Genomic DNA, 24,762 nt, shown 5'->3' with positions numbered 1-24,762 from the left:
TATGTTGCAAAAATCTTCCTTCATGAAATTTCACCTTCACATGGCAAACCAATGACATAATCTCAATGTTTCATTGTGAGACCCAGGATCATGACAGCTCAACTGTTTCAGGAAACAGGCTCAGTCCTCACTGACCTCATGGAGATATACTTGTGTGTTTAGAGACTTTTCCTTACACTCAAGGAACAGAACCAACTTGGCTCTTGTCTCCCAGATTACAATAAAATCCCATCATTGCTCAGGACGGACAGTTCAATGCCTAATTCTCAGCTGTTGTGATGCCTGGACTGGGGCTATTGAAATAGATACATTTTAGGGAATTATTTTATATCACAAGCGCCTTACATAATTGCAGAGAAAAGCACTGTGTACTTGCTAAATTTACATCATTTAAACGATATACCAAGGGCGCATTATATTTTCTGTTTTCTTGGGTCCCTAGCCAAGTTATTTGTATTGGTTTCCCAATGAACTCAGGGCCCACTATTGGGAGGATGGCTTGCTCTGTGAAAAACAGCTATAACTTAGGAAGCTAATATTGATGCTATAACTTAGAACCAGTGTGATGGGACATGCTGCTGTGACTCTTAAACCATTTCTAGTTGCTCAATAAAACTGTATAATTTTTTTAGTATTTTATTTTATATTCTGTTTTCATCATTTAATTTTTATTTAAATTAGAAACAAGATTCTTTTACATGTCAATCTCAGTTCCCTCTCCCTCCCCTCCTCTCCTGCCCCGAACTGACCCCCTGTCCCAAACCCTTTCTGCTCCCCAGGGAGGGGGAGGTCTTCCATGAGGGATTGTAAAAGTCTGTCATATCATTTGGAGCAGGGCCTAGACCCTCCCCAGTGTGTCTAGGCTGAGAGAGTATCGCTCTATGTGCAGAGGGCTCCCAAAGTCCATTTGCATACTAGGGGTAAATATTGATACAGTACCAGTGGCCTCATAGATTGTCCAGACATCCAAACTGACCTCTTTATTCTGGGGGTCTGGAACAGTCCTATGTTCATTTCCCAGATATCAGTCTGGGGTCCATGAGCAACCCTTTGTTCAGGTCAGCTGTTTCTGTGGATTTCTGCAGCCTGGTATTGACCCCTTTGCTCATCACTCCTCCTCTCTGCAACTGGATTCCAGAGTTCAACTCAGCATTTAGCTGTGGGTGTCTGGTCTGCTTCCATCAGCTACTGGAAGAAGGCTCTAGGATGGCATATAAGGTAGTCATCAATCTCATTATCGGAGAAGGGCATTCTCGACTATTGCTCAGACTGTTAGTTGGGGTCAACCTTGTAGATCTCTGGACCTTTCCCTAGTGCCAGAATTCTCTTTAAACCTATACTGACTCCTCTATTATGGTAGCTCCTTTCTTGTTCTCCTCTGTTCTTCCCCTGACTAGATCTTCCTGCTCCCTCATGTCCTCCTCTCCCCAATAAAACTGTGAAATTTTTGCTGAACAGGTTTGTTTTATGACTCTCTCCTATTAAGCAAGATACCTTCAGGGAAAGTTTTCATTAAGGCGCCAACATTTGAAAGGCAAAATTTGAAATTTGTCAAGACAATATCCAGGCCACTTGTGATGGGTCATCTTGTTAATAATTTGTCTGGGTCTGAAATCGAATAATGAAAAGAGGGAGATGGGCACATGTATTAGGGATATTCTTGAGCATATTTTTTAAAACAATTTTCTTTATATTATGTATATTGGTGTATCACCTCAATGAATGTCTACCCTGGTATCTGTAGACATTCAGATCAGGTCAGACTTGGGCATCTGGTCTCCTGGAATTGTTCTTATGGATGATACATAAAGTGGGTATAGAAAACAACACCCTATCCTCTGGAAGAGCAGCCAAACTCTTATTAAACTTTGAGGCAACTCTTCAGTGCTTAATATGGTTTTTGCCCTGTGAGGATATGCTGTGTCAGAGAAAACCTCACATGAAGTTGTATAAAAGGGTGGTTCTGGGCTGGAGAGATGCCTCAGAGGTTAAGAGCACTGCCTGCTCTTCCAGAGGGCCTGAGTTCAATTCCCAGCAACCACATGGTGGCTCATGGTTGTATCCGTTATGAGATCTGGTGCCCTCTTTCAGATATACATGGAAGCAGAATGTTGTATACATAATAAGTAAATAAAATCTTTTTTTAAAAAGCAGAAACAAAGGATGGTTCTGAGGAAACCTGAAATAGTGAGTGTGATTGGAGAATGTCCTAGGACTCAGTCTCTGATTTCAACACAGACAGTTCCTCCAGCAAATCATCCAGTCTGGGCCACACACTCTGACACCCTGTGTGGAATCTATGAACCTCTAGTGTCTAGGCTCTCTGCAGGTCACAGAAATACACGTTTTAGGAAGGAAATTCAATGTTTTGGGAGAAGACAAGGTAAACAATTCTTTCCATGAGAGATTATTGCACAGGTCTATACAGTATTTACATCATAGAAGGACTGTCTCCTCAGAGAGCAGTGACACCTGTAGCTCATGATGACAAAGTAAAGGACACTCAGTGGTCCAGTCACCAACCTTTCCCTCAGGAGAGAAAGGGTCCTGTTCTCAGGAGACACTGTCACAGTTCAGCCCTGGGTGGTGTTGTCTCTTTGTACAAGTCTACATCGTGACCCTACATCCTGGATGGTTCTTATCCACGAGCAAATGTGATGCCTCTGCTAACTCTACAGCTGACCTGCCGGTGTCAGAGAGGACTGATGAGATGGCATGTGTGACTGTCAGTCATCTGAGGCAAGTTTATCATATGTATTTCATCCTATGATGTCAAAGTGTTTGTGTTCACACTTGCACTGTTACATGAAAAAAGGGGGGTCACTGCAGAGTGATGTTTTGCTTTGGCAGCAGCAGGGGAACCAGCCTGTGGTTAACTGATTGACTTTTGCTTCCCAAAACTATTATATTGTTATACAAGTTACACCTTACCAAGGCAATTTCACATACCAAATCCTCTTATATGAACGTCCCCAAAGAAGACAAATGCCAAAACAATTCTCAGTCAACGGATCTCTCGGTTTTCTGAGTTCTCCTACAACCAAGTTGTGCATAGGTTTGAACACTTCAGGGACAATTATGCCAAGATATACAGACTTCAAATAGACGGTATCCAACACAAAGGTAGCAATCACAAAGACAGCTCAAAGCCCAGGTGCTAACACTCCTGAATACAAGCCAACTACAGTGCTGTTCAGTAACTTCCCCTACACAACCAGGAGGGGGCAGCACCTGTTCTCACTGACAGTGACGCCTGTGGGAGGTTGGTGTGAATGAGCTCACAGCACTCAAAGCAACCCTGACTGGTTCAAATGGAATCTTGTATCACTGATTCTCAGGACACACAGCTGCTCATGGAATCAATAGAAAAGAGACTCTATAGCCATGTGACACACTGGCCATGGCAATTCATAAAGGGCAAAACACACAGGAGTTGGGGAAGGAATATCCCCTTAGAAGTAGATATGATGAAATACTTGGGACATATCCACAGTGTGGGAGCTCTATAGTAACATATTCTCATTATTTCTTTAAAGATAATTACATGCATAAAATGTATTTGATCATGTCCACAACATACTCTAGGGGACTTCTCTCCTTTTATGAGGTAGGGCTTGATATATGTAGCCCAGGAAAACCCCAAACTCATTGCTTAATATGAATTCCCTGAAACTCCCAATACTCTTACAAGATGATAATTACTCATGTAGACATTGATACAAAAAGGAATTTAAGGATGTCTTTTTGGCTCAGCAACAAAAGTGGGAAATACTCAGCGACCTCGATCTCATTCTCCATGTGACAACGAGGACATGTGTGTGGCCTGGACCCAGCCTTTGAAGCGATGCCAAGTTAGAGAATTTTACCCATGTGACACCTTTTGTAGCATGGGGCCATTACTGAAGAGAAGGTTGAAAATTGTGACACCCAGGGGTGGTAGAGGACGACAATAAACACTTTTCAGGACACTGCAGGACAGTCGCACATCTGAGCGCACAGTGTTTGTAACGACAGCTACAATCCCCATGTGAGCCCAAAGCAGAACAAACCCAGTGTGAGGATGGGAGATGGGCACAGTGTCCCACCATAGATGAAGAGTGATTCCCATTTTACCCATATTGGGGGAGGGAGAGTCAGGTTTCTCTTTTTATTAATTTTTATTTAAATTAAAATAACCCTTATTTTACATTCCAGTCCCAGTTCCCTCTCACTCCCCAATACTACTGCACCCCCCACCCATCCTCTCCTCAGAGAGGGTCCTCCCATGAGAGAGCATCAAAGTCTGTCACATCATTTGGGGCAGGACCTAGCCCCCCGCCACTGTATCTAGGCTGAGAGGGTATTCCTCCATAGGGAATGGGCGACAAAAATCTAATTCATGCACTGAGGATAAATACTGGTTTTACTGCCAGCCCTATACTAGCCCAAGCACCCCAAACTGACACTCACCTGCAGGGGACCCCAACTAAGAATCTAAGAAGCAGTAGAGACTCAGTTTTCTTTAACAGTGTGGCCCCTGGTACTGTGTCCAAGCATTTGAGGAGCACAAATTGAACTGCACGGGAGGACGACATGGGATTTTCAACAACCAGCAGATCACAGAAGGAAGGAAAAAGCAAATCAGATCAGTGAGGAGGGAACCAGTAAGAGAGCGGGAGGGAGAAAGAAGGGGTGGGAGGTGAGCCATCAAAACATAATACATAATGACATGACATTTTCAATCAATTGGAAAATTATTTCACTTCCTTTTTTTTATTTTTTTGAGACAGAATTTCTCTGTGGCTTTGGAGCTTGTCCTGGAACTAGCTCTTGTAGACCAGGCTGGTCTGGAACTCACAGAGATCCACCTGCCTCTGCCTCCCGAGTGCTGGGATTAAAGGCGTGCGCCACCACCGCCCGGCTTCATTTTACATATCAATCATTTTACATATCAATCCTCCGAATTACCCTCCCATCCTCCCATGCTCCAGACCAACCCATTTGGGGGAAAGGCCTAGGCCCTCCTCTGTGTATCTGGGCTGCAATAGTATCCCTCCATAGGGAATGGTCTCCCAATGTCCATTTGTGCTCTAGGGATAAATACTGGCTCCACTGTTAGAGGTCCCATAGACTGCCCAGGCCTCCTGACTGGCACCCACATTCAGAGGGCTTGGTTCATCTAATGCTGGTTCCCCAGGTTTAAGACTGAGGTCCCTGTGCCCTCGTTAGGTCAGGTCAGCTGGTTCTGTAGGTTTCTCCAGCACGGTCTTCACTGCTTTGCTCATCCCTCCTCCCTCTCTTCCAATGGATTCCAGGAGTATGGATCAGTGCTTAGAACCTCAGGTTCTGCTTCTGCTTCCATCAGCTACCAGAGGAAGGCTGTTCAGGGTGCCTGGCTGTGGTGGCCATACATTTAATCCAAACACTTGGGAAGCAGAGAGTTCCAGCACAACCTGCTCTGCATAACCAACTCCAGGAGAGCCAGGGCTCTACAGAGAACCTGTGTCGAGTCAGCAACAATAATATTTAAACCCACAAACATAAGAAAAAGATAGCAAATGAAATAAGTTTAAGGTAAGATAGAAATTGAACATTGCAGGAGAAAGTAGGTGTGTCTCAAGGGAGGAGTATGTGCTTAGAATCCTGGAGGCCCTGCCATCATTCCCTGGCTCCAAAAGTAAGGGGAAATAAACTATTGTTACTGAACTCTCTTTCTCTTCAAAGACAGGGTGAAACAGACATAGATGGAGGCATTTAGCAAGTTCCTGAAGGGCAAGACCATCACCCTCGAGTCCAGCCCAGTGACTCCATGGGCAATGTCAAGACCAAGACCCAAGACAAGGAAGGCATCTCACCTGACCAGCAGTGGCTGGGATTTACTGACAGCAGACTGGAGATGGATAAATCCTGACCAACGGCAAAGGCCAGAAAGATTCCCACCCTGAATCTGGTGCTGCACCTGTTGGTAGCATCATAGAGTCATCCCTTTGCCAGTCTCTCCAGAAGGACAAGTATGACAAGGCTCTGCTGCCCACAAGTGCTGCCCACACCTGCACCTCTGTGTGGTCAACTTCCTTAAAATAAGGGTAGCCGCCGGGCGGTGGTGGCGCACGCCGTTAATCCCAGCACTCCGGAGGCAGAGGCAGGCAGATCTCTGTGAGTTCTAGGCCAGCCTAGAGTGAGTGCCACGATAGGCTTCAAAGCTACACAGAGAAACCCTGTCTTGAAAAAAGAAAAGAAAAAAGAAAAAAAATGGCATTTATTATTACATATGTCTAATTTAAAGAAATACGTGTAAATGAATAAGTGTAATTTAAAGATGTAATGTAAAGTACACACAACAAAAGAAACAAACAATCAGAAAAACTAGCACACAAGTGGTTTGGTTTGGTTTTTTAAAGATGTATTTATTATTATGTATAGTGTTTTGCCTGGATGTATGCCTGCTCTCCAGAAGAGGGTACCAGATCTCAGTATAGACAGTTGTGAGCCACCATGTGGGTGCTGGGAATTGAACTCAGGACCTCTGGAAGAACAGCCAGTTCTCTTAACCTCTGAGCCATCTCTGCAGTCCCTAGTGCACACTTGTAAGCCAGCAATGAGACTCTGAGGAAGCACACTACACGTTTTATTCCATGCAGAGGAACACAGCCAGACCCTTCACTGAAACCTTCAAACATGTTGAATACGAAGAATATTTCACATAAAAAAATGTGAAAAGGAATAAGGCAAGCCCACCTGAGAGTTTGTGTTTCTTATGTGTAATATTCATTCATGTCTGGTACCACCTGGTCCTGACAAAGATGAGGACAGATGAGACAGACACTGATGGGATTTTGGAAATGGCATCCATTAAATATTGATGGAGTCTACTGCATGACCCAGCCACAGGCTTGGGGAAGTCACAGCCTGGTTCCTGAAGAGGGCAGTTCCCCTTCCTGTGGGGCTGCTGAAGCACAACCATGTCATGGGGAGGGCCCTGCCTCCAGAGGCCACACCCTATGTCTCTGGCCCCTTCAGACAGACTCTGTAGCTCTGCCCATGAGCACAGTTGCAGCCTCCAGGAGGAGATGCCATGACCGTCTCCTTCACAGCTCTGCTCTGTCTGGGTGAGATGTGGAGATGGGGAGGGATGCTGTGCTCTGGGATTGATGCTGCCCCACAGCCCAGCACGGGTCAGTTAGAAAACCCCAGGGTCTCAGGAGGTTCTGCAGAGGGGAGGACCTTCTCAAGATTCAGGGACAAACCTCTCACAGGGAACTCTCTTCCAGGACTGACTCTGGGCCATGGGACACCAGTGCTGGGAGGTGAGTGAGTGTCTGCAGATGTCCTGACATCACTTCTCATCATTCCTGGAGTCATGCTGGGCTGTGAGGATGGAAACAAACTCAAGCTCGCTGCCCCTGGGAATGGCTGAGTTTGGGGTTGGGGAGCTGCAATCTGAAGATGGCTGTCCTGGATCTTAGCTGATCTTTTCCTTGCAGGAACTCTCCCTAAACCTATCCTCAAAGCACAGCCAGACACTGTGGTCGCAGAGCAGACTACAGTGACCTTCTTGTGTGAAGGGACCACGGGAGCCCAAGAATACCGTCTGTATAGAAATCGACAATATTTAAGGCACATAGACAGACTACCAAATCCTAATAACAAGGCTGAATTCTCAATCTCAGAAGTAGACCCTCACAAAACAGGCCAATATACCTGTCAATATAGGACCCGTGGTGGATGGTCAGAGTACAGTAACTCACTGGAGCTGGTGGTGACAGGTGAGAGGACTCACAGAGTCCACAGCCTCAGGTTTGTCTGTCAAGAAGTATTCTGTCCACAGGGATGACTCCCTCACAACCCTGGAGGGTAAGAGGGCCTTTGAGGACATTTAACTGATTCTTCTTCTCTCCTAGGGGCCTACAGTAAACCCAGCCTGTCAGCCCATCCCAGCCCTGTGGTGACTGAAGGAGGGGAAGTCACTCTACAGTGTGTCTCAAGGCAACAAAGTTGCAAGTTCTTTCTGACTAATGAAGGACCACAGAAGGTCTTCTGGACACGGCAATCAAAGTACAACTACTCTACTCGGCGGTACCAGGCCCAACTCCTTGTGGATGCTCTGACCTCTAGCCAAAGGTGGACATTCAGATGCTACAGCTTTGAGATTAACAGACCACTGGTGTGGTCAGAACCTAGTGACCCCCTGGAGCTCCTGGTCTCAGGTGAGAAACCCCAGTCCTTCCCTAGAAGGCTGCTGAATTGACACAGGTGCTGAGGGAGGTCTTGGTGTGTGAGGTGTGAGGAGCCAGGGCTGCTGAGCCCATTGACACAGGCAGTGGGAGACAGAGGGACACAAGATACAGAATCCAAGGGAGAGACTGACAGCAAAGCTTAGGAGGTCCAAGACAGACAGGAAATGTCATGGAGCCCCCTGCTACTGTTGTTCAGCTTAAATGGCATCCACCGGAGCTCCAGCAATTCCACAGAAGAGAGAGAGAAAGGGTTGCAGGAGCCAGAGCACTCAGGACACCAGGAGATCACAGCCCACAGGATCAACTCAGCAGGGATCCTGAGGGCTCACAGAGACTGAAGCAGCAAAAAGGCTCTTGCATGGGTCTTCCCTAAGCCCTCTGCACACAGGCTGTGCTGATTTACCCTGAGGTCTTTTTATTTTTTGTTTTTTAGGGGTTCACTGTGTAGCCCTGTCTACCCTGGCAGTCACTCTGCAGACCAGGCTGGCCTTGAACTCAGGAGCCTGCATTTGCTTCCTGAGTGTTGGAATTAAAGTGTGTACACCACCACTGCCTGAGTAGCTTGTGATTTTTGTTAGACATAACAATAGGAGTCTGGAAGTCTCTCTTTTGCCTGCATAGGATCTTTTTCCTGCTACTGGGTTGCCTCCTTAGCCTTAATAGGAGGGTGTTCGCCTAGTCTTACTGCATGCTGTTATGTCATGTTCCATTAATATCACTGGGAACCACGCTCTGTTCTGAAGGGAGACAGAGGAGCCGTGGATCTGGGGGAGAGGGGAGATGAGAGGGCCGCACTCAGGATGTATTGTTACAGGAGAATAAATTAAACAGAAGAAAAATACCTTCTGCATGTCTGATTTTCTCTCAGCAACTTTCAGACAGACCCACCTCTATGTCTCCTATTTCTTTGCAGGGACCCTTCACAAACCCACCATCAAGGCTGAGCCAGGCACTGTAGTCGCCTTAAGAAGCCCCATGAACATCTCGTGTCAGGGGACCCTGGATGCAGTAATGTATTTTCTGCATAAAGAGGGAAGCCAACAAACCTGGGGTACACAGACCCCAAAAGAGCCTGGGAACAAGTCCACGTTCTCCATTCCTTCTGTGTCAGAGGACAGTGGGGGGCAATATCGCTGTTACTGTTACAGCTCAGCTGGCTGGTCAGAGCCCAGTGACACCCTGGAACTGGTGGTGACAGGTGAGGGGACAGTGAGGGTCTCAGCCCCAGGCTCTACTGTCAGGAGTATCCCCTCCTAAAGCCTAGCCCTGACAGCATTGTGACTGTGTAATAACATGTAACAGTCTGTTCCTTCTGTCCTAGGAATCTATGACAGGAAACTCAGTCTGTCAGCACTGCCCAGCCCTGTGGTGACCTCAGGAGGGAACATGACTCTCCAGTGTGTCTCACAGGAGAGCTATCACAAGTTCATTCTCACCAAGGAAGATCAGAAGTTCTCCAGCTCCCTGAACTCACAGTATATACACAGTGTTAGGCAGTACCAAGCCTTATTCTCTATAGATCATGTAACAGCAGACCACAGAGGGACATTCCGATGCTATGGTTACTACAAGCAAACCCCACAGCTGTGGTCAGCACCCAGTGAGCCCCTGGAAATACACATCTCAGGTCAGTCAGCCCCATCACTGACTAAATTTTTTTGACACCCTAATCTCTTCAAAACAGACCTCTCCCACTGGGTATTCAGAGATAAAGAGTATAAAAGGAAGGTCCTGGTTGCTGAGCCAGAGTCCCACACCTGGGGAGAAGCAGTGACATGCACAGGGCATGATGGGAAGGAATAGGTGTTTGGTAAAAACCATCTCTTCAATCACTCTCCTGTCACCTTCCCTCCAGGTCTGTCCAAGAAGCCCTCTCTGCTGAGTCACCAAGGCCATTTCCTGGACCCTGGAGAGAGCCTCACCCTGCAGTGCTGCTCTGACATCAACTATGACAGATTTGCTCTGTACAAGGTGGGGGAAGACATCTTCACCAAGCGGTATGGCCAGAGGACCCAGGTTGGCCTCACGTTGGCCAACTTCTCCCTGGGCTATGTGAGCAGCTCTACAGGAGGCCAATACAGATGCTATGGTGCACACAACCTCTCCTCTGAGTGGTCAGCCTCCAGTGATCCCCTGGACATCATGATCACAGGTAAGGTAATAAATAGATTCAATACCTAACCTCTGCATAAGCTGCATGGGTGACCTAAGAGCTGAAGGCTGGGATGAGGGGAGGGATCTTATTCAGGAACAGATTGAGAGACAGGGAGCAGGAGAGAGAGAGTAAGGCAGAGATAAGACAGAGTCACAAGTGCTCAGAGCTGACCCATGTGAAGTTTCAGCTCAGAGCATTGAAGGCAGCCTCTCATTATGTCTGCTCTCTTTAGGACAGTCTTTAGCCATGCCTTCCCTCTCAGTGAAGCCAAACTCCACAGTGCAGTCTGGAGACAACGTGACCCTGCTGTGTCAGTCAACATACACAACAGACACTTTCATTCTGTCCAAGGAGGGAACAGCACACCAACCCCAGAGAATGAAATCAAAGTTCCGAGATGGGGAGTTCCAGGCAGAATTCTCCATGAGTGCTGTGACCTCTGCCCTCTCAGGCACCTACAGGTGCTACAGGTCTCAAGACTCATCTCCCTACCTGTTGTCACATGCCAGTGCCCCTGTGGAGCTCTCTGTCTCAGGTGAGGTGACCCTGAACTCTCAGGGTGACTTGCAATCCAAACCCTAGGGGAGCCCTTGGCTTATGCGGGATTAAAGGGCCAACAAGAAGGGTGAGTCAGAAGGCTCTTTCCCTGACAGAGAAGTGGATGACAGCAGGGTCCCTTAAGTAATGTCCACTCCATCCTCTATTGCAATCTAGGTTTGGGACAGACAGCGTGAGGGTCTTGGGGAGGTTACAGGGCAGATGTAGGACAGACAACAGAGGCAGGTCTCTGAGTTAGCATCTAACCCTCACCTGCTTTTGTTGTTTCCAAGGACACATTGGATCCTCCAGCCCACCAAACTCAAGTCCCTTGCCCACAGCGGGTAGGTATCAGGCACCTCAAGTGAAGGAAGAAGGGTCCATCCCCTGGCTACCCCACCTGAGCCCACCAAAGTCCACATTTCTCTGTCACTTAGCTTGTGACTGTGGGAGGCAAACACAACAGAGACCCAAGAAGCCCAGGACTTAGAGGTTGAGATTCAGAAGATGGTGTCCAGAGAGAGATCTTTTTGCTCAGTCTGGAGGATGGGGCAGGTGGATGAGATGAAGAGCAGGGATCCCAGGCACTCATCTCCCCATCACCCTCTAAGGTCCTGAGAAATCACCTCTTACCTGCATTGAGTCAGGCCCCAGAAGGCTCTGTAACCATCCTGTTGGATGTGGTACCCAGATGGGCAATAGCTAGTTATGGGCTGGATACAGCTGCTTCTGGAGATGCTGACTTGGACAAGTCCTTCCCATTCTGAGCTGGCTGCTGGTTCTCTGAGTATAAAGTGAGAGGCTTGGCCCACGTGTGTAAATTTCTTTCAGTTCTGGCCTTGAATGACGCCTCTACTAACAGAGGAGGCCTGCAGAACCTGAGTCTGCAGTAGGTCTGCCCCACCATGGTGGTGACATGGGCAAGGCTGGGACACAGGACCATGGCAGGGCATTCCTGCTCCTTCCTTCCAGCTCATGAGACTCAGCTCAGGTGGAGAGAAAAGAGATGGAAGTCAGAGTCCTTGGGTTCAACTCCCAGCTCTGCCACTTCCAGGCAGGTGATCTGAGGCAGGTGAGCTGTGGGGATAGAAGAAGAGACGATTGCTTGTTGCATGATTGTGAGGATGGGAGATGATGAGGGCAATGGTCCACCATGGCTCTGTCACACAGTAGGTGCTCAGATAAGCATCAACAGTCCCTACTCATGATGTCACTTGTTCCTCAGGCCTGGAAATGTACCTGAAGGCTCTGATTGGAGTCTCTGTGGCCTTCCTCCTGTTACTCTCCATTCTCATCTTTCTCCTTCACCGACGAAGGTGTCAGGGAAAGTTCAGGAAGGATGGTGAGTGCATTGTGGGTGACCTAGGTCTCAGGTGGTGATGGGTTCCTCAAACTGGGACTGGGAAGTCTAGAAACACTGGCAGATCTCAGATCAGAGAGCACGTGATCTCAGAACCTGTGCGATGTCAGGGGTTCTGTGAGCTTTCCATGTCCTGGGACATTTGCTCACTCACCCCTGTTGTGAAAGTCCCTTCCTTCCTTCCCTGTACATGCCTGGGGGAGCCCTCCCCCAATACCAGAGACTCCTCTCTCTTGCAGCCCAGAAAGAGACAGAATTGCAGCTTCCTGCAGGAGCTGCAGAGACAGTAACCAGAGACAGAGGCCGCCAGAAGAGGTAACTCATGGCCAGGGACATAGACCCCCACCTTCCTGACACAACTCAGTGCCAACTGACACCTCCTTGTCTTTCCAGATCCAACCCAGCTGCTGCCACCCAGGAAGAAAACCTTTGTGAGATACAGAGGGTCCTGGGGGTGGAGTCTGAGTTCTCAGTTTTGCAGGGGTGGTGAAGAGGTTCTGAGGTCTTTGCTGTTTGGGTCTGGTCTTCACACTATGAACACAGGGATATCACCACACTCCCTACTTCTCTGTCCACACTTGGACTTGGCAGGAAACTAGAGATCTGAGACATCCCTAGACTCTGGTCATTCTGTTTTTTCTGCTATGACAGATGCCTCAGTGGAGGACATGAAACCTGAGGATGGTGTCAATCTGGACAGTTTGGTGAGGTCCCTGTCCCTGTTTGCAGTGCTAAGAACTTAGGTCCTAGTTTAGTCCAGGCTGCCTTCTTTTTCCTCCCTGGCTTGGCCCTCAACATCATCCATAGCTGACGACTCCCTTCTGCAACTACCTGGCTCCTGTGTGCTATGGCCTCACTCTGCCCTGGGTTTCCTGGGATCATGGGTCTCACAGCTGCCGTCTGCTTTCTGACTCTTGGCATCTGTCTGGTTGTCGTCTGAGGGGGCAGCCTTGATGGAGAAGCCCACAGAAACAGCTAAGGGAACAGCAACTGCAGGCAGGAACAGAGGACCTTGGGCAGACACATGTGTTTAGTGTTGTAGTTTATTGTGGGGGAGGGGGGAGTTTTTTGCCTTCACTTAGTCTCTGCACCACCTGCCTGCATGATGCTCCCAGAGGCCAGAAGAGAGCATCAGATACCCTGGAACTAGAGTTACAGATGAATGTAGGTCGCCATGTGGGTTCTGGGAACCAAACCTGGGTCCTCTGCAATAGCAGTTAGTGCTCTTAACCACAGAGACATCTCTTCAGACCCCAGAAATGTGTTTTCAGGAAGATGGGATCTGTGAGTACAGCAAGAAATGTTTAGAGTCTCAGGATAAAAGTCCAGAACTGTAGGAAGCCCTGGAAGACTCCATCAGGGATGCTGTCATCTAAACAGGTCTCTCTGGCCATGCTGTGGAAAACTAGCCAGAGGAAAGTCACAGGGGAACAGGGTGACATTATCTGACCTCACTACTTACCTGCTACAGAGACCACCAGAGGAAGAGCCCCAGGGAGAGATCCATGACCAGGTGAAAGACACCAGGCTCAGGAGGGCAGAAGCTGTCCTAGCTTCTGTCAGGTCAAGAGAAGTCCCAGAAACAAAAGAAGAACAAGCAGAAGAGGGCAGAGAGACAGACACTCAGGTTGGTCCTGTACTTCCCAGGCCTTCAGCATCCTGTAAGTCAAGCATGTACCTTCCTCTCACGCTCTCCCCCTCCAGGCTGCTGAATCTGAGGATCCCCAAGATGTGGTCTATGCCCAGCTGTGCAGCAGGTCACTCAGACAGGGGACAGCTGCACGTCCTCGCTCCCAGGCAGCAGAAGCCCCAGAGGAGCCCACTGTATATGCTGCTCTGGCCGTCACTCGACCAAGTCCTGTTCCCAATAAGGAGGAGCAGTGACCCTCTGCCTGCCAGGAGGCCTGTGGAGACCTCCGATGGATTCTGTGACCTTTTGGGAACCTGGCTGCATTGTAACTAACATCATACATTTTGGAAATAAAGCAGATTTCTCTATAGTCAAGTGAAATGAGAAATGATACAGAAGGGAAGGCTTCACATTGAGTACTAATTTATGACATTACTCATCAGAGCCATAAAATGAGAAAAGTTTCAGGCCTGGTTGCACAGATCCATGGTCCCAACCCATGGGAGGCAGAGGAAGGAGAACTGTCTTTTTTTTTTTTTCCTCCATTTGGGATATCTAGTGAATTTCATGTCAACCTGGGCTATGGAGTGAGACTTGTTTTAAACAACATCAACCACCAAAGGCCAGGCTGTAGGTTCACATCTGAAGTCCTAGGACCTTGGAGCATGGACAGGTGGATCAAGAAGTCAAGGTCATGTTCACCCTCATAGCATAGCAGTAATGGCCAGCCTGGAACACATGCGACACTGTTTTAAATTAATAAATAGGCCAGGCTTGGTGCCTTCAATCTCAGCACTTAGGAGGTAGAGACAGGCAGATCTCCGAGGCCAGCTGAGATAATAGTGAGTTCCAGGACATCCAGGGCTACATAGAGAAACCTTGTCTGGAAGAATAAAGAAATAATATAGGGACAGTGAGATGGCTTAGACAGTTAGGGTACTTGTCACCAAGCCTGATATCCTAAGTTCTATCAGCAGGAATAGGAGAAGAAAAAAAAACTCCCACAGCTTATTCTCTGAAAACCTAAGTTCTTGGTGTCCTCCTTTTACACAACAAGTAAATAAAAAAATTTTTAAAATAAACTAATAGGGGCCAGAAAGATGGCAGAATGGTTAAGAGCACTGGCTGCTCTTCCAGAGATCCTGGGTTCAACTCCTACCACCCACATGGCAGCTCACAACTATCTGTAACTCCAGTTCCAAGGGTTCATACATTTCACACCAATGCACATGAAATAAAAACTAAATACATTATTTTAAAAAATAAACTAATTATCACAAATGAAAGCTGGGTATGGTGGTGTAGCCCTGTAATCCCAACAGGGCTGGTCTCAACTTGCTGTCCTTCTGTCTTGGTTCCCGCATTTACAAACGTATATTCTCTTTATTTTATTAAAGGTTTGCTGTGTTTTATTCAGGTATGTGTATGTGTCTATGTGATTTCATGTCATGTATATACAGATGCCCATGGAGGCCAGAGAGGACACTGAAGATGGAGTTATAGGTGTTTGTGAGCTTCATGCTGTGGGTACTGGGAACAGAACTCGGGTCCTCAGCAAGAGCAGTGCCTGCCTTTAATCACAGAGCCACCTCTCCAGCCTCCTACATTCATTCAAAATGTAATAATATCAGAACAGGATTAACAATATTATGCCATCATATTGGGGTCTGTACATAAAATCAGATCCCTTGATACCAATAAGTCATTTTATTTCTTAATAAATACAAAGTCTGGGAGGAGAAACTATGGTCAGTATGTAAGTCAAATGAAAAATGCTACATAAAGAAAAGAAAAAAATCAAACACAAAATCTGAGTGACTTACCACACATTGAACACACTGTCACAAGAAATGTTCCCCTTTGGGAGAAGAGGACGGGAGAGTAGAAGGAGGGGGGTCAGGAAGACTGAGACAGAGGAGGAATAGAGGAGAGCAAGAAAAGAGAAACCTTAATAGTGGGGGACGGTATGGGCTTAAAGAGAAATCTGGCACTAGGGAAATGTCCAGAGATCCACACAGATGACCCCAACTATGAAGCTAAGCAATAATGAGATTGATGACTACCTTAATTACCATCCTACCCTAATTACTATCCTAGAGCCTTCATCTGGGAGATGAGAGAAGCAGAAGCAGATACCCACATCTAAGCACTAAGCCATACTCCTGCAATCCAGTTTTTGAGTGGGAGGGGGGATGAGCAAAGTGGTCAAGACCGTGCTAGAGAAACCTACAACAAGAGCTGACCTGAGCACAAGGATCCCAGTCGTAAAACTGGGGAACCAGCATTGGACCAAAACAAGTCCTCTGAAGGTGGGTGCCAGTCAGGAGGCCTGGGCAGTCAATGTGACCTCTAACAGTGGAGTAAGTATATATCCCTAGTGCACAAATGGACTTCAGGAGCCGATTCCCTAGGGAGGGGATGCTATTTCAGCCCAGATACACAGAGGAGGACTTCCGCCCTTCCTCAAATGATGTGACAGACTTTGATGTTCCCCCATGGAAGGACTCACTGTCCTTGGGGAGTGGGCTGGGGGTGGGGTGTAGGAGTAAGTTGGGGGCATGGGAGGATGGGAAGTTGAAGGAATAGGGGACTGATATTAAAATAAGATTTTTTTCTAAATAAAAAGAATTATAAAAATTTAAAAAGGATGAAAAGTTCCACTTTGGAAATTCTCATCCTGGTAGTTGGTGATTTTTTTCAATTGTTTGTGCATTTCAAATAAAGACATTATGAAACTAGAGAAAGAAGAAATAACTCAATATAGTTTATCAAACCAGAAAATACTTATTAACAAAACCTGATAAAGGAAACCTGATTAAGAAAACCTAGGAAGAAAGTTCTTTCACACCAGTTTAGGTGTGATCTGTTTAAAAAATTAATTAACTCACAACCAGGGCACCTGCATGGGACTGTTCTAGGCCCTCTGCATACATATCACATTTGTGTGAGTTGGGAGCAATGTTCTCTGACTCTGTTACCTGCTTTGGGAACCCATTCCTCCTAATGGATTGCCTCATCCAACCTTGAGAGAAAGGAGGTGCTTCGTCTCACTGCATCTTGACAGACCATGGCTGGCTGATATCCACGGAGGCCCTCCATTTTCTGAAGAGAAACAGAGGAGGAATGGATGGGGCAGGTTTAGGGTTGGAAGTGAGGGACTTGGAAAAGAGGAGGAAAGAGAAACTTTGATTGGTCTATAAAAAATGAAGAAAGAAGGAAAAAACTAAAATAAGGTTCAATAACAATTTTTAAGGACATCAAACCATATTGATAATTATGTTTTGCTTCTTTTTCTTTCATTTCTTCTTTTTTCTGTTTGTTTTAATATTGTTTTGTAAGTCTGTCTATTTTAATATTTGTTTTGAAGACAATAAGTAGCTTAAAATTCAAAAATTGGTGGCCCTAGTGGCACAGTCCCCATACCACAGCTACTTGAGGGGCTGATGCAGGACAATTTAAAATGAAAAATCTTTTTTAGCTGAAGAGTGGATTCCAGGCCATTCTGGACAAATTAGTGAGATCCAGTCCCCAAATAAAAGGTAAAAGAATCTCTTGGGGTGTAGCTCAGTGGTATAGCACCTGCTTTGTGTCTTTTGAGTCTCACTGTATAGCAATGACTGACCTGGAACTAACTATATCAGACTGCCCTCAAAGTCATTGGTCTTCAGAATGTTGGGATGAGAGATATCCATCACCAAATCCACTTTAGGATTTCCTAGTTCTGTGAAGAATGTCATTGGAATTTTTAGGGGAACTGTGGAGAATCTCTGCATCTCTTTGGTTCATATATCATTTTCACATGACTTACTCATGAACAGAGAAAACCAATCCATGTTATGTTTTCTCCAATTTCATGTGTTGTGTGTATGTGGGTGATGTGTGTGTGTTTGAATACAGTGCTTGTAGATTCTCAGATCAATGCTGGATGTCTTTATCTCTTGTTCTCTATCTTTTTGGAGGGAAGAGTTGGGGAAATAAGATCCAAGATTTCTCACTGAACCCAGAGTCCCGGAATTTGGGTAGTTGGGTGACCAGTGAGCTCCAGCAATCTTCCTGTCTCTACCTCCCCAGCACTGGGGTTTTTGAGAAATGCACATGAAATGTTTTGATGTTGGCCTTAGCATGGCTTAGGTCACATGATCCATTCTCTAGATATGACTGTCCACATGTTTGTGTAGGCTGCACTCAATTTCTCCCTCCACCTGAGCAGAAACATTTGTTTCATTTTTCTTTTGTTATTGTTGTTGTTGTTTTGAGACAAGGTCTCTCAACAGACCCTTGGCTGTCCTGGAATTCACTATGTAGATTGGTAGGTCTTAAACTCACAAATATTCCACCTTCCTCTGCCTCCAAAGAGCTGGATTTAAAGGGAAGTGCCATCACCACTAGCAGCTGAGTAGGCCTTGGGAGAATACACTAATCCACACCATTAGTATACCACCTCACTCTGTCCTCATGGAAAACATGACCTGGTCCTGTCATACTTTCATCTGAATATGGTAAGCCCAGTGTGGGAGGACATATGTCCTGGTCCTGATCCATGATGTCTAGAGTGAAATCTAGACACTGATTCTCCGATAGTAAAAACATTGGAGGTCAATAGAAGAGGTACAAGGATCTGGGAAGAATCATGACACCATCCAGCACAGACACTCGAAGGTTTTTATCCACTGTGTGCACAACACTAGTTCACAGGACGTCATGCAACACATGAAGGGATCAGGTTGCTAGTGGAAGCTTGAGCAGAATACATTGCCCAGCCTCCAGGAGTAAAAGGTTGTCCTAGCTTCACACATTACCAGTAATATTTCCTAACACTTAAGACGCTTCTGCCTGGAGCAGTGGGAACAGGGATGAGCAACATCAAAGTGAACCAGAAGAGAAAGGGCTGGATGCATCCAGCAGAGAAACCCAGCATCTGTGAAATTACAGACCCTCCTACTATACCTAAGTCAGAAAACCACATACTGGCATCAGGAAATGAAAGTGACCAAGTCATGGGTCCCAAACATTGCTTCCATGAATTGCACTCTGAGACTGTTTGCTTCAAGTTGCATCTGATGTCTCTTAGCATAAATTAATCAGGAAAGTGTCCCACAGATAAGACTCTAATCTGATCAAAGCACTTCCTCTAATGATGTTCCCTTTATCCCAAGTGACATTAGTCTATGTCAAGATGACAAGAAATAACCAATGCCCTCTCCCACCCCAGTCCATACTCTCACAAATAAGAATCCATATATGAAGCCTCCCATACAACGAGACGAGTTGATTCTCACACTAACCCTGAAAGAGAGGTTATTACCCTCATTGTACCCCAAGGAAGGGCAGAGGGAGATTATTACCAGCATCAGTTTGTAATTTGGCAACTGGTATTCTTGGACATCACATAGCAGCCAGATAATTTGATCTCCTAAGCATTAGTGCTGAGGACAGTGAGACAGGATCTGCAGTGTCACATCAGGAACTGTGGTCCAGATAGAAAGGAAAGGGGGGGATATAGTCAGGAGGATTGGAAGCAGAGGGCAGAGTCAGAGGGGCTTCCTGTGACAGAAATGAGAAAGTCAGAGGAACAAGGAAATTACCTGTTACAAATCAAAAGCGCACACAAAGAGGAAATCCTTCTTCCCCAGTGGGTCACCCAGGACTTGCATAACTTGTTCTGAACCTTCTCTGTCATTATCTGTGATGGCCATGGTTGATGCTCAATCAACCTCAGGAGTGAAGAGCCTTATATTCAGTTTCTCCATTGTTCCATTCTCATTCTGATACTAACCTGAAACATTCCCAACCAGCACTGTTTCTGTCACTGTCTCTGGGACATTGCAGATCCCAAGTGCAGTGTAGACTCAAACATCTGTCTATACTCCTGATCCATCCACCTTCTTCATCACTACAGTTCCCTGCCCCCACTTAATCCATTTCTCTGAACACCTCAGTCCTGCGTCTGTCATTCTTCTCTGGTCTTTGCCCTCCTCTATGCTGAATCCTTCCTAAGGGCCCTTCCTCCTGCAGTTTCACAGAATCCTGTCCCCATGTTATAATCTCTCTCCCAGCAAACTCATTCTACACAAAAGGCAAATTCAATTTAGAACAGAAGGTGCATTTCACGACACTGATGGATGCATTGTCTGGGTTCAGGTTACTACTAGAGATTTATCACAATTTAGTTCCAATAGGTTCCTCCTACAACTGACTCCCTAGAGCAGCCACAAGGTCAAATACTCCTTTGCCTGAACGTTTCCATTATTTAAAGTAAATCCATAGATCATTTCCATTGCACAAGAGTGATGGGGGAAGTGCTTCCGTGTATGTGTTTGTCTTAGTGATTGTTGAATAAAGCATTGTTTGGCTAATGAGGCAGCAAGTTAGGTGGGACTAGGAGTCGAAGAGGATTCTGGGAAATGTAGTAGAGAAGTGGTGATCCAGACAGGAAGTGAAATAGCAAGGAGACTCATACATAAACAAGGGCAGAAAGGAAATGGCCCTCTCTCTCTCTCTTCCTCCAGAGTCACCATGTGAGCCCAGGAAGACAAGATGCTTGCCACTGGTGTCTGATAAGTCTTATAAAATATATAGATTTATGATAATTAAGACTGAGCTAGCAGATGAGAAATCCTAGTCATTGGCCAAGCAGCATTTGCACCTAATATAAGCCTCTGTATTATTTTGTCCATCCACGCGGCAGGCAGAACTCAAGCGGGTGGCGGAAAGATTTATCATAACACAAGAATGAGATGGAGTCACAGAAACCTGTGAAAATGTCACCATTCAGAACACCCCATGGTCTTTCTTTGTGGGTGAGCACTCCTAAGTGTGTCTTATCCTCTGATCAGGACTAGACCCCACCCATCTTCAATGCAGCCTCAACCCTGGACTCACTTGACTTCCACCACTAGGGACTCTAACTGTGGCTCCCTCAATTGCAGAAAGCTGCCACTAATTTACCCACCATTAGCACCTTCACTAATAGGCTTCTTCAGTCTCAGGAAGTAACCAGCTGGTGACACCAGTCACTGTATGCCCTGGGAGTAAGTGGATGGGACATCCTCACAGTGGGTAGTCACCACTGCATGGGTGTTTGAAGGAAGGAGCAATTCTAGCTCTAGAGGTCTTGGAGAAAGGGCTTCACTCCACATGAACTGTAGTCATGTGCTCAGTGACTCTCTGTGGCTTTACAAGCCCTGAAGTTACAGTATGTAAATTCTCCAAAGCAATGTAAGGACCAGAAAGATGAGTAGTTGTCACAAGAAGCCAGGTGCTGTCTAAATGGACAGGTTGAAGAAACGAAGGACAAAAAATGAAGATGCATCCACTTATGAGTGAAAAATACTGTGATTGTCTTTCTATGTCTGGGCTATTTCACTCAAAGTTTTTTTTTTCTAGTTCTATCAATTTGCCTGTAAATTTCATGATGTTTTTGTTGTTTACAGCTGAGTAATACTCTCTTGTGTAGAGCTCCACATTTTATTCATCCATTCTTCAGTTGATGGGCATCTAGGCTGTTTCCAGGTTCATGCTATTAAGAATAATGCTGCTATGAACAGAGTTGAGCAAGTTTCCTTATGTTATGATTCAGCATCTTTTGGGTATATGACCAAGTGTGGTATTGATAGGTCTTGAGATAGATCAATTCCCGTTTTTCTGAAAAACTGCCATACTGATTGCCAAGTGGCTGCACAATTTTGCACTCCCACCAACAGTGGAGGAGTGTGCCCATTACTTCACATCCTAACCAACATAAGCTGTCCTCAGTATTTTGATCTTAGCCATTCTGACAGATTTAAGATGGTATCTCAAAGTCATTTGGATCTGCATTTCCCCAAGGATAAAGGATGTTGAGCACTTTTTAAATATCCTTGGCTGTTTGAGAGTCTTCTGGTAAGAATTATCTGTTTAGCTCTATTCTCCATTTTCCAACTGTCTTATTTTGTGCTTCGCTGTCTAGTTTCTTGAGTTCTTTATGAATTTTGGAGTTCAGCCCTCTATCAGGTGTGGAGTTGGTGAAGATCTTTTACCATGCTGTAGGCTGCTGTTTTGTCTTATTTACAGCTTCCTTTGCTTTACAGAAGCTTTTTAGTTTCAGGAGGTGTCATTTATTGATTGTTGCTTTCAGTGTCTGTGCTACTGGTGTTATTTTAGGGAGGTGATCTCCTGTGCCAATGCATTCTAGGCTACTTCCCAGCTTCTCTTCTATCAAGTTCAATAGCTGGAATTATATTGAGGTCATTGATCCAATTGTATTTGAGAATTTTGTATGGCCATAGACATGGATCTGTTTGCAATCTTCTTCATGTTAACATCCAGTTATAACAGCACCATTTGTTAAAGAGGTTTTCCATTTTCCATTGTAACCTTTTGGCTTCTTTGCCAAAAATCAGGTGTTCCTGGGTGTGTGGATAGTGATCAGAGTCTTAAATTTGATTCCATTGATCCACCTGTCTGTTTTTTTTATGACAATATCAAGCTAATTTTTATTCACAAGCCATTTTTATTCACAAGACTATATTCCAATACACCTTGTGTCTTGGATTCATTTCCCCACCAAGTGTTCTCACCTCTGGTGAACTGATCTCATGAAATGAGACTGTTTAATTACTCTGTGATCAGGCAGCTTGTAGCAGTTCCCCTCAGCAGAACACAACCTGTATAGATAATTAACAAGCTCAGTCTTTTAACAGGGAATTAACAGGGTTGCAAGAATCCTTCCCATGTTCCCTGTGAGTCTGTCCATGATGCAGGCCTCTCAGGAAAGCCCCTGCCCACCCATTGATACCAAATTCACTGGGAGCATCCACAGTTGTAGGCAATCATGGGTGGAGTATAGTGGGAAATTACCAATACAGAGTCAGGTAGAAATACAAGGGTATTTAATAGGGAAAAGCCTTACTTACAGAGCGACCTAGCCAGCCGCGTGGCAGCAGTCTGTACGCAAGCCCAAAAGAGATACCGAAAGCGCAAACGCAGTCACACTACGGTCACTCTGACCACGCCCTCACAAGCATGGTCAGGCACACCTGTAGCCAGCCCCTAAGAAGGCGTGGCTACAGCTTCCCCTACAGTGGAGCATGTTACCAAGGTAACAAGGTCCAGTTCAGGCTGCAGCCGTGACAGCTCAGAATTCATGGACAATGAAGAAGAAGGTGTCTGGGAGACAATGGAAGAAGGTACTGATCCAACCAATGGTGGATCTGAGGACAAACCATGATAGAGTCTTCATCAGGAACCCATATCAAGTCCAAAACAAAGCTCTGTTAACATGTGCTCAGCATCAGGTCATACACACAAGGATCGATCTGCTTAAATACCCCTTGGTGCTAGAAGTCCCCGTTAGCTTACCAATAGATTATCAAGCTGATTTACTTGATAAAATAATTCCATGAAGAGGTAGCCAACGGCCTGCGGAGGGAGCATCATGCCCAAGTTTTATTGTGACTACTGTGACATGTATGTCACCCATGACTCTCCATCTGTGAGGAAGACACACTGAAGTGGTCGAAAACACAAAGAGAATGTGAAAGACTACTACCAAAAATGGATGAAAGAGCAAGCCCAGAGCCTGATTGACAAAACAACGGCTGCATTTCAACAAGGAAAGATTCCCCCGGGCTCCATTCTCTGCTCCTCCTCCTGCTGGGGCCATGATCCCGCCTCCCCCCAGTCTCCCGGGTCCTCCTCGCCCTGGCATGATGCCTGCACCCCACATGGGAGGCCCTCCCATGATGCCGATGATGGGCCCCCCTCCTCCTGGGATGATGCCCGTGGGACCTGCTCCCGGAATGAGGCCACCCATGGGGGGTCACATGCCCATGATGCCAGGCCCTCCAATGATGAGACCTCCTGCTCGCCCTATGATGGTGCCCACTCGGCCTGGCATGACTCGGCCAGACAGATAAGAGCAAAAAGGCTCTATTTCAGTTTTGTATTCCTTGTTTTGTTTCACCAGGAGATTATGGTGCTGAGCCTGAGTGTTTTCTATCTGCATCACAAGCAAGGCTTCCTTCCCCCTTCGTACAGAGGGGAGAAGTGGGGTTAAAAAAGTGCAGCTCTCTCACTTATATTGTGAAAGTGAAAATAAATGGTCAGCTGTCTTACTTAAAAATAATAATAATAATAATAATAATAATAATAATAATAATTCCATGAAAATTGTATGAAGAGACACTGGAGTTTTGGCAGTTATATAATGTTAGTTTCATCAGTAGAAAAATAAAATTCCCCATTGTCATTCCTCAAATGGCAATCTCATAGATGGATATTGTTGACACCTTACTCTACTGGAGTATAGTTCTTCCCTCTGTCTTCATCATGAGGCTTCTTGAAATCCAATCTGACACTATCCTCTCTAATTCTTGTCTAAAAATTTCATAAAATTCTTCACTGGTTGTCATTGTCCATTTTACATGCACTACCCTGTAGGATATTGGGACCCCTGGAGATTTTTTAAGTATAACAAACTCATCATAGGGCTGGAGAAATGGCACAGAGGTTAAGAGCACTGACTGCTCTTCCAGAGGTCCTGAGTTCAATTCCCAGCAACCACATGGTGGCTCACAACCATCCAGTATGAGATCTGGTGCCCTCTTCTGGTGTACATGGAAGCAGAATGGCATATACATAATAAATAAATAAAATCTTTAAAAAAAATCTTCCATCATAAAATTTTACCTTCAAATGGCACACCCATGACATTAAGATAATCTCAGTGTTTCATTGTGAGATCCTGGATCTGGAGAGCTCAAGTGTTTCAGGAAAGAGCCTCAGCCCTCAATGACCCTCGTGGAGATATACATGTGTGCATAGAGACTTTTCCTTACACTCAAGGAATAGAACCAACTTGGTCCCCTCCTTCCCAAATTGAAAT

At 45.9% G+C, this 24,762-nt stretch overlaps 1 protein-coding gene and 1 pseudogene across 1 annotated transcript; both read left to right on the top strand.

The window, feature by feature from the left end:
* Nucleotides 1-7,054: 7,054 nt before the first annotated feature.
* LOC100764224 (leukocyte immunoglobulin-like receptor subfamily B member 3) lies at nucleotides 7,055-14,152 on the top strand. The gene is made up of 16 exons (XM_035449151.1): nucleotides 7,055-7,088; nucleotides 7,251-7,286; nucleotides 7,464-7,745; nucleotides 7,881-8,186; nucleotides 9,130-9,414; nucleotides 9,538-9,843; nucleotides 10,072-10,368; nucleotides 10,604-10,832; nucleotides 10,881-10,906; nucleotides 11,202-11,252; nucleotides 12,134-12,250; nucleotides 12,508-12,583; nucleotides 12,662-12,699; nucleotides 12,920-12,972; nucleotides 13,740-13,895; nucleotides 13,973-14,152. Exons 1-16 carry the CDS (start codon nucleotides 7,055-7,057, stop codon nucleotides 14,150-14,152), a joined length of 2,472 nt encoding a protein of 823 aa, XP_035305042.1.
* Nucleotides 14,153-23,289: 9,137 nt separating this feature from the next.
* On the top strand, nucleotides 23,290-23,893 carry LOC113831675 (annotated as a pseudogene).
* The last annotated feature ends 869 nt before the right edge of the window (nucleotides 23,894-24,762 follow it).

The sequence above is a fragment of the Cricetulus griseus genome, chromosome 9 (assembly GCF_003668045.3).
Source record: "Cricetulus griseus strain 17A/GY chromosome 9, alternate assembly CriGri-PICRH-1.0, whole genome shotgun sequence".
Classification (NCBI taxonomy): Eukaryota; Metazoa; Chordata; class Mammalia; order Rodentia; family Cricetidae; genus Cricetulus; species Cricetulus griseus.
This window is presented reverse-complemented; position numbering and strand designations above follow the sequence as displayed.

Excerpts from the sequence above, each read along its gene's own strand:
- LOC100764224 (XM_035449151.1), top strand. The coding sequence starts at position 7,055 with ATGACCGTCTCCTTCACAGCTCTGCTCTGTCTGG. Across the intron at positions 9,844-10,071 it reads CCTGGAAATACACATCTCAG|GTCTGTCCAAGAAGCCCTCT; the intron begins GTCAGTCAGCCC and ends CCTTCCCTCCAG. Across the intron at positions 12,251-12,507 it reads GGGAAAGTTCAGGAAGGATG|CCCAGAAAGAGACAGAATTG; the intron begins GTGAGTGCATTG and ends TCTCTCTTGCAG.